The sequence below is a fragment of the Pollachius pollachius genome (assembly GCF_949987615.1).
Source record: "Pollachius pollachius genome assembly, chromosome: 8".
In the NCBI taxonomy this organism is placed as follows: domain Eukaryota; kingdom Metazoa; phylum Chordata; class Actinopteri; order Gadiformes; family Gadidae; genus Pollachius; species Pollachius pollachius.
Window position 1 is genome coordinate 26,398,998 of NC_136941.1, and position 10,265 is coordinate 26,409,262.

The window sequence follows — 10,265 nt, forward strand, 5'->3', positions numbered from 1 at the left end:
AGCTAGGAGAAGATGCTACACAACTAAGTACTATAACTAACTAAGTACTTCGATAAGTGTGTAATGTGAGGATAAGACAGTTATAGGCCAATCTACTGACATCTACCATCTGACAACATATCCCTTTAAGTTCCTCCTCCCTAATGCTCGTTCTTTGGTGGGACGTCAATAGGGGTGCTGCTGTTGTCTGACCTTTGACCTCCAGGATGACCTGGTTCTCCACGGTGCCCATGATGTTGCTGGCCACGCAGGTGTACGTGCCCTCGTCCTCCGTCCGCGCCCGCTTGATCTCCAGGGTGCCGTTGATGTACACCCGGTAGTGCCCCCCGTCCAGCCCGCTGCCCTGGCCGTTCTTAAACCTGGGACACACAGCGTCGTACGGCGGGGGGCCGTGAGAGGACCGCCGCACGCTCTCATAGATATGACGGGGAACGCTATGGTTCTCCACACACACTCTCAATTTGGATCTAGCTTTTCTGATTCTGTTGGAATGAATGCATGTCACACTCCTTTGAAGAATGAGGAACGGATTTGATTGGCTACGGTCAATAACAGGCAGTTGACCTTGAGGGTCGATGGCTGATTTAAAAACTACAGAAGGCAAAGCCCAACTACAGGGAGTCCTTCCTGTCTCAGTAGAGCACCGTATTAGAGCAGTGAGACCAGTAAGGGAGCAGAGAGAGAGCAGAGAGAGAGAAGTGAGAGAGCAGTGAGAGAGAGCAGTGAGAGAGCAGAGAGAGAGCATTGAGAGAGCAGAGAGAGAGCAGTGAGAGAGCAGAGAGAGAGCAGTGAGAGAGCAGAGAGAGAGCAGAGAGAGAGCAGTGAGAGAGCATAGGGAGAGCAGAGAGAGAGCAGTGAGAGAGCAGAGAGAGAGCAGAGAGAGAGCAGTGAGAGAGCAGAGAGAGAGCAGAGAGAGAGCAGAGAGAGAGCAGAGAGAGAGCAGAGAGAGAGCAGTGAGAGAGCAGAGAGAGAGCAGAGAGAGAGCAGAGAGAGAGCAGAGAGAGAGCAGAGAGAGAGCAGTGCTCACCAACGCAGATCAGGCAGAGGCGAGCCAAAGAAGGGACAGTCCAGGAAGGTGCGGTTGTTCTCGATGACTTTGATCAGCTGGCTCTTGGGAACCAGTATCCTGGGGGCCATGTCTACAAACACAAATCAACAAAAGAGACAGGTGATTAACCTGCTGAGGAATGTCACGAGGCAAACCACCTCGCAGTCGATTCTTGACCTTGCAGTCGAAGCGCGCCGTGGATCCCCTGAAGGCCGACTGGTGCTCCAGCCCCCGCACGATGCGCGTTGGTTCTGGTGTGTGTGTGAAGGTCCATCAGAACTATGAATGAAAAGAGGCAGGCAGCCAGACTGTTTCTTTCCAGAAACAGTCTGGCTGCCTGCCTCTTTTCATTCATCGTTCTGATGGAGCAGTTGTTTTCAGAGTGAGAGCAGGTGTTCTCTGTGCAGGAGGCCCCGGCCTTGTCCCCAGTGTGAGTCCAATGCCAAACACAGGCGACGGTCACGACAGTGTCTCTGTGGTGTCATCGATGGAGCTCCGTCCGGCCCTGTCATGACTTTCCTGTACGCACGAGTCAGTGCCCCTGAGTAACGGCACTGACGCGGCACTAAGCAATGTCATGCAAACAGACACACGCCCACGCCCACACACACACAGACCCCCACTCACCCAGCACGCTGACGAAGGCGTTGGCCAGCAGGTAGCCGTGCTGGTTGGAGGCGTTGCACTGGTACACGGCGCTGCTGCCGATCTGCACCGAGCGGAAGATGATGGTGTCCCCCATCATCTCACGGCTGGGGTTGGGCAAGGAGCCTGGGGGGGGGGCAATGAGTCAGTCAGAAAACCAGCAGAGCAGCCGCCTCAAACCATTAAGGTACTAACATGCACTGAGGGGCCCCTCATAGAGACACAGTGTCCTGTGGTACTAGTCTGCACTGAGGGGCCCCTCATAGAGACACAGTGTCCTGTGGTACTAGTCTGCACTGAGGGGCCCCTCATAGAGACGCAGTGTCCTGTGGTACTAGTCTGCACTGAGGGGCCCCTCATAGAGACACAGTGTCCTGTGGTACTAGTCCGCACTGGGGGGCCCCTCATAGAGACACAGTGTCCTGTGGTACTAGTCCGCACTGAGGGGCTCCTCATAGAGACACAGTGTCCTGTGGTACTAGTCCGCACTGGGGGGCCCCTCATAGAGACACAGTGTCCTGTGGTACTAGTCCGCACTGAGGGGCCCCTCATAGAGACACAGTGTCCTATGGTACTAGTCTGCACTGGGGGGCCCCTCATAGAGACACAGTGTCCTGTGGTACTAGTCTGCACTGAGGGGCCCCTCATAGAGACACAGTGTCCTGTGGTACTAGTCTGCACTGAGGGGCCCCTCATAGAGACACAGTGTCCTGTGGTACTAGTCTGCACTGAGGGGCCCCTCATAGAGACACAGTGTCCTGTGGTACTACTCAGAGAGGGTATGTGAACCCCTATAGAGAGGGTCTATGAACCCCTATGGAGAGGGTCTATGAACCTATAGAGGGTCTATGAACCTATAGAGGGTCCATGAACCTATAGAGGGTATATGAACCTATAGAGGGTCTATGGACCTATAGAGGGTCTATGAACCTATAGAGGGACTATGAACCTATAGAGGGTATATGAACCCCTATAGAGAGGGTATATGAACCCCTATAGAGGGTCTATGAACCCCTATAGAGGGTCTATGAACCCCTATAGAGGGTATATGAACCTATAGAGGGTCTATGAACCTATGGAGGGTATATGAACCCCTATAGAGAGGGTATATGAACCTATAGAGGGTCTATGAACCCCTATAGAGAGGGTATATGAACCCCTATAGAGAGGGTATATGAACCTATAGAAGGTCTATGAACCTATAGAGGGTCTATGAACCCCTATAGAGGGTCTATGAACCCCTATAGAGAGTCTATGGACCTATAGAGGGTATATGAACCCCTAAAGAGGGTATATGAACCCCTATAGAGAGGGTATATGAAACTATAGAGGGTCTATGAACCTATAGAGGGTATATGAACCCCTATAGAGAGGGTATGTGAACCCCTATAGAGAGGGTCTATGAACCTATAGAGGGTATATGAACCCCTATAGAGAGGGTATATGAACCTATAGAGGGTCTATGAACCTATAGAGGGTATATTAACCCCTATAGAGAGGGTATATGAACCTATAGAGGGTATATGAACCGATAAAGGGTCTATGAACCTATAGAGGGTATATGAACCCCTAAAGAGAGGGTCTATGAACCTATAGAGGGTATATGAACCCCTATAGAGAGGGTATATGAACCTATAGAGGGTATATGAACCTATAGAAGGTCTATGAACCTATAGAGGGTATATGAACCCCTATAGAGGGTATATGAACCCCTATAGAGAGGGTATATGAACCCCTATAGAGAGGGTATATGAACCTATAGAGAGGGTATATGAACCCCTATAGAGAGGGTATATGAACCTATAGAGGGTCTATGAACCTATAGAGAGGGTATATGAACCTATAGAGGGTCTATGAACCTATAGAGGGTCTATGAACCCCTATAGAGGGTCTATGAACCCCTATAGAGAGGGTATATGAACCTATAGAGGGTATATGAACCTATAGAGGGTATATGAACCTATAGAGGGTCTATGAACCCCTATAGAGGGTCTATGAACCTATAGAGGGTCTATGAACCTATAGAGGGTATATGAACCCCTATAGAGAGGGTCTATGAACCTATAGCGGGTCTATGAACCTATAGAGAGGGTATATGAACCTATAGAGGGTCTATGAACCTATAGAGGGTCCATGAACCTATAGAGGGTCCATGAACCTATAGAGGGTCTATGAACCTATAGAGGGTATATGAACCCCTATAGAGAGGGTCTATGAACCTATAGAGGGTATATGAACCTATAGAGGGTATATGAACCTATAGAGGGTCCATGAACCCCTATAGAGGGTCTATGAACCCCTATAGAGAGGGTATATGAACCTATAGAGGGTATATGAACCCCTATAGAGGGTATATGAACCCCTATAGAGAGGGTATATGAACCTATAGCGGGTCTATGAACCTATAGAGGGTCTATGAACCTATAGAGGGTCTATGAACCTATAGAGGGTATATGAACCTATAGAGGGTATATAAACCTATAGAGGGTCTATGAACCTATAGAGGGTATATGAACCTATAGAGGGTATATGAACCTATAGAGGGTATATGAACCTATAGAGGGTCTATGAACCTATAGAGGGTCTATGAACCTATAGAGAGGGTATATGAACCTATAGAGGGTCTATGAACCTATAGAGGGTCTATGAACCTATAGAGGGTATATGAACCTATAGAGGGTATATGAACCTATAGAGAGGGTATATGAACCCCTATAGAGGGTATATGAACCCCTATAGAGAGGGTATATGAACCTATAGAGGGTCTATGAACCTATAGAGGGTATATGAACCCCTATAGAGGGTATATGAACCTATAGAGGGTATATGAACCTATAGAGAGGGTATATGAACCTATAGAGGGTATATGAACCTATAGAGGGTCTATGAACCTATAGAGGGTCTATGAACCTATAGAGGGTCTATGAACCTATAGAGAGGGTATATGAACCTATAGAGGGTATATGAACCTATAGAGGGTCTATGAACCCCTATAGAGGGTCTATGAACCTATAGAGAGGGTATATGAACCCCTATAGAGGGTATATGAACCCCTATAGAGAGGGTATATGAACCTATAGAGGGTCTATGAACCTATAGAGGGTCTATGAACCTATAGAGAGGGTATATGAACCTATAGAGGGTCTATGTAAGGGTAAGGAGGGTAGGTATGGTGCATCACAGAGAGGAGCAGCTTACTCTCCACCGGCTCCCCGTTCACCAGCCACTGGATCTGCGGCCGGGGGTTCCCGCTCGCCCTGCAGACCAGCCGCCCGTTCTCATCCGGGGCCAGCACCAGGTTGGTGGGCTTGTCCAGCCAATAGGGGGCCCCTGGGGGGAGGACACGGTGTTCAAACAGCACAGGACCCGCTGGCCCCCTGGCCTGGCTTTCCGCTCACACACACATTAGGGTTGTGTTATTTCACGCATTCCTAGTGCAATAAATGCACTTAACAAGTGTTAAACCTTGACGGCACTTTGAAATAGCACTAAAGCGCTTCATTTTTGGGAGAATTTAAATGGAATATAATTGTATTAACGAACAGTGGTATTTTATTTATTTTTCTTATTTAGGTTGTATTTGGTGACGTTGTTTTGTCTCTTGTCTTTTTATATGTTGTATTTGTGTCATGACCAGATTCCCCTTTCGGGACGAACAAAGTACTGAAGCATCAGGTGTGTTCCGCGTTCAGGCCACGCCCACCCCCCCGTCCTGCCTCACCTTTGACCTGCACTTGGATGTTGTGGCGGATGCTTCCCATGTGGTTGTTGGCCAGACACACGTACTCGCCGGCGTCCTCCTCCGACACGCTGACGATCTTCAGGGTCTTGTTGTGGTTCTCGAACTTGACCTTCTGGGCGGGCAGGTCGCCGCCCTTCTTGAACCACTTGATGCTGGGGGTTGGGCTGAGGGCGCAGGGTAGGCGGGGTTAGGATGAAATATTACATTACATTGAATATATATCACATGAATTTTTTCCGTGTCGTGGCAACCACATTCCCCCTTTAGAGATTATAAAGTATTTACTTACTTACTTTCTTAGTAATGCTAACGGTATATCAAGAGAAAAAGCGGACTACAATGTGTGTGTGACGTGCATGTGTGTGTGTTTATGTGTGTCTGTCTGTTTGTGATTGTGCGTTGGTTTGTGTGTGTCTGTGTGCGTGCGTGCGTGCGTGTCTTACAGTCCGGCTGCGATGCACTCCAGCAGTAACTGCTGTCCTCTCAGCACCATCTTGGAGCTCTCGCTTCCAGACGGAGACAGGAAGGCGGGCATGGACTCTGGGACCCTACGGCCTGGGAGGGAACACACACACACACACACACACACACAGTCAGCCTCTTCCATAAGCACCAGAGATGTGACATTGAGATGAAACAAAACAACGTGTATCTCTAAGTCTTGCAGGCGGGCGACAGACATGATATTAGTGATGAGCCGTGGCCTGTCCTTTACAACAGCAGCTGGTCTGGTTGATTTAGACCCTCCTCTGGTCCGACGGCGAGATTGGCACCGTGTGTGTTAAAGACGGTGCAGTTCAACGCTCTAAGCTTTTCAGCGGCGGGACGTTTGGCGGGCCCTGGCCGGCTCCCCCACTACTGCCCTTGGCCCTCCTCATGCCTCAGAGGATGGTTTAAGGCTGTTTAAGCCCGTGTGTCTTCGGCGGGGAGGGGGGCATTATCTGCTGGTAATGAGTCACTTGTGGACCTCTGGTTCAATGCCAACACAGACGAACAGTTGGTCAGCAGGACAGGACTGCTGTCAACATGTGAGCTCTCTACGCTTCATTAAAATGTTATTATTTCAGGGCCTGGTCCTTTCAAATGAACTCTCCTTAGTCAAGACATTGGAAAGCTAATGTAGTGCAGCTCCCTCCCTGATAATGGAATCAGAGTCATAACGGAATGAGAGAGAGAGAGAGAGAGAGAGAGAGAGAGAGAGAGAGAGAGAGAGAGAGAGAGAGAGAGAGAGAGAGAGAGAGAGAGAGAGAGAAACAGATTCTCCAAGAATCTTTAAACAGATTCTTGACCCTCATTCGATAGCTAAGATCAAAGCCTTTCTACAAAGGGATGGTGGACATCCCAACACGGTTTAACAGCAGAAGCCTTGTAAGAAGGAGCCTAGGGTTAGTCTGTCGCCGGTCTTCCTTTGTGATGCAGATCTACACGGGACTCAAGCATCTGTTAGCAGCACCAAAGGCCGGCAGAAACAGACAGACGTGGGCGAGAGGGCCCATTGTTAGAGATATCCTGAGCAACAGCAGAGAGGAGGAGGAGGAGGAGGAGGAGGAGGAGGAGGAGGAGAAGGGGATTAGCAGGGACCACTGCCAGGGGACATTATGTATGCCGTGGGCACGGACGGTAGCCACGGCAACACAGCCCACATCCTGGAAACCTGTGGCCATGGCAACAAACGAACACAGCTTATGCTGTTCTTTTGTTAGCATCATAAGGATAAAGACAGCTGGACTCACTTAAATGTACAATTAGGAGAGGCACATTTATGGGAATTTTAAGGTAGAGAGGAAGTGAGGGAATAAGAGCGATCTTTGTGTATGTGTGCGTGTGCGTGTGTGCGCGCAGCGCGCGCGTGCGTGCGTGCGTGCGTGCGTGTGTGCGCCGTAAATGTGTGAGTCCCACACGTGATGGCAGATGTCAAAACCATACTGCAACTCTCTCAGCTCCACACACATTCATTCACACGCACTCAAACACACACACACACACACACACACACACACACACACACACACACACACACACACACACACACACACACGCCAGAGGGTGATCATGGAGTCAATCTACATACTCTCTGATGTATGACTCTCCCCACGCTGGCGCCATTAAAGCAGAGTGAATATTCATGTGTTGTTCTTGTTTACCACCGACGCGCCCCCAGCAGTGTGTCCCTGCGTGCTCGGACGGCTCTGGCCCTGTAAGGCCCCTCCTGGCCCCCACTTGAGGTGCTAATCCCCTGTGCTCCGGGGCCCGCCCGTCCCCTGGGTAGCAGAACATATGCTGCCACTTTCCCTGCGGCTCGGCCCCCGTAGACCCATGTGCCCGTCATACCGCCCCCCTAGAAGTAAGGCCCATCGCTCTGTGTGTGGGTGTGTGTGTGTGTGTGTGGGGGGGGGGGGGGGTCAGAAAGGGTAATGGCTGTTCATTTGATGATGATTAAATTGTCCAATTACCAGTGAGTCAAATGGCTTTGGTCTGTGCAGCCTAGCGTCACCCAGCCTGGTTATGTAGGAGGCCGAGGTGGAGTCATGAAGATCCAGCACGGACCTCCTCCCATAACCGCTTTACCTCTTTCACATCGACCTCTCACGCTACTGGTCCTGACAGATCTGGGACATATCCAGTGTGCACACCCACACACACACACACGCACGCACACACGCACACACACACACACGCACACACTTATATACACACACACACACACACACACACACGCACACACACACACACTTATATACACACACACACACACACACACACACACACACACGCACACACACACGCACGCACGCACTTATATACACACACACACACACACACACACACACACCCCACACACACACACACACACACACGCACGCACACACTTATATACACACACACACACACACACACACACACACACACGCACACACACACGCACGCATGCACACACTTATATACACACACACACACACACACACACACGCACACACACACTTATATACACACACACACACACGCACACACACACTTATATACACACACACACACACACACACACACACACACACACACACGCACACACACACGCACGCACGCACTTATATACACACACACACACACACACACACACACACACACACACGCACGCACACACTTATATACACACACACACACACACACACACACACACACACACACACACGCACACACACACGCACGCACGCACTTATATACACACAACACACACACACACACACACACACACACACACACACACACACACACACACACGCACGCACGCACACACTTATATACACACACACACACACGCACACACACACTTATATACACACACACACACACACACACACGCACACACACACTTATATACACACACACACACACACACACACACACACACACACACACACACACTTACATACACACACACACACACGCACGCACACACACACACACACACACACTTATACACACACACACACACTTATATACACACACACACACACACACACGCACACACGCGCAAACACACACACACACACACCCACACACACCCCACGTTTGGTTTCTATAATTTGCTTTTCTAACCTTTTCCAGATCTAATTCCCAGAACAGGCCTTAAGGCACGTACAATAATTGTCACGTTTTTCTTCCACAAAAGACAGAAGTATTGCTTAAATCAAACTCAAGGTTCAGCCATTACTATTAGACTGACACCATAACCTCACTACGTCGCTCTGCCTGGGGTAGCTCAGTGTTTATCGTCTGTTCTGTTTCACCGATGACTGAAATACACGTTGGCTAGGGTTAGATGATTCCTAGGACCCGGTAGAATGAGGGTGTGATGCTGCTCTAAAGACAGTACAGTGTTGGTTAATTCAGTTATTCTAAGACTCGAAGACACATTTGTGAGTTGACATCATGTCTCAGAAGCTCACGGGCGGAGTGTGTTAGCTTGGCAGCAGGACAGAGGGACAGAGAGCGGAAGCCGTCCGGACAGGAAGTCACTCACCACCATACGGGTCGGTGGAGTTGGAAGAGGAAGTGTCATTATACGGCTCCGCTGAAAACACAGGTAACGGACACAGTGGGGGGGTCATTGCTCCACCCCTTTTTGTCTATCTGACCCCTCCTCACAATACGCTCCCCAGAGCACACAGGTTAGCGTCCACAACGTGAACCGCATGAATAGGAACATCCAGGAAGGCATTGCATTACAAATAGACATGTTTCCCTCTCCTTCAGCGCCTCTGTGGAGCAACATAGAAAGAACAAACCCAAAGAAATAAGCAAAGCATGTCATGTCAACACGTGGCCTCTAGATGGGGTGATATCATATTTCATGTGGAGGGAGAACGCTGTTGAGAGAGGAGGAACAAAGGACGAAGAATAATCCCATGATCTCCCCGGGATGTGACCAGGGAGGATGTGTTTCACTGCTCTTTGTGTGCACAGTGTCCTGGTTGTGGGCAGTTTACACGAATAAAGATCACACAATATGCATATTTCTTTCACAGAATCCCTTAATAATAATATTAATGATAATCATGGGAAAATAATGTGTTTTTATAAAATCCAACCTTCAAGTATGTCTTAAAGAATTGAAAACAATCTAATAAATACAAAATACAATATTGAAACTCTATACAAAACTGCAGAACCAAGAGTCCCACCAACCAATATATATTTTATTCGTAACCAATAAAATATGAATCAAATATGTATCAATGAAATGTTGGGCAGAGCTCCTGGCAGTCCATGTGTATAGTGCTGACCACTCTGGACCAGAGAGAAGAGGTTCTTCTGCTGGACGTGTGTGTG

At 49.1% G+C, this 10,265-nt stretch overlaps 1 protein-coding gene across 1 annotated transcript in view; it reads right to left on the bottom strand.

Annotated features, from left to right (window-relative positions):
- Positions 1–10,265, bottom strand: part of nfasca (neurofascin homolog (chicken) a) — a gene marked incomplete at its 5' end in the record, with an annotated part of 103,581 nt that overhangs the window by 41,075 nt on the left and 52,241 nt on the right. Inside the window, 7 exons of the mRNA XM_079741196.1 lie at positions 193–359; positions 1,028–1,139; positions 1,676–1,819; positions 4,892–5,023; positions 5,415–5,599; positions 5,879–5,990; positions 9,457–9,507. Coding sequence (XP_079597322.1) covers positions 193–359; positions 1,028–1,139; positions 1,676–1,819; positions 4,892–5,023; positions 5,415–5,599; positions 5,879–5,990; positions 9,457–9,507 — 903 coding nt within the window. The remainder of the gene's footprint in view (positions 1–192; positions 360–1,027; positions 1,140–1,675; positions 1,820–4,891; positions 5,024–5,414; positions 5,600–5,878; positions 5,991–9,456; positions 9,508–10,265) is intronic.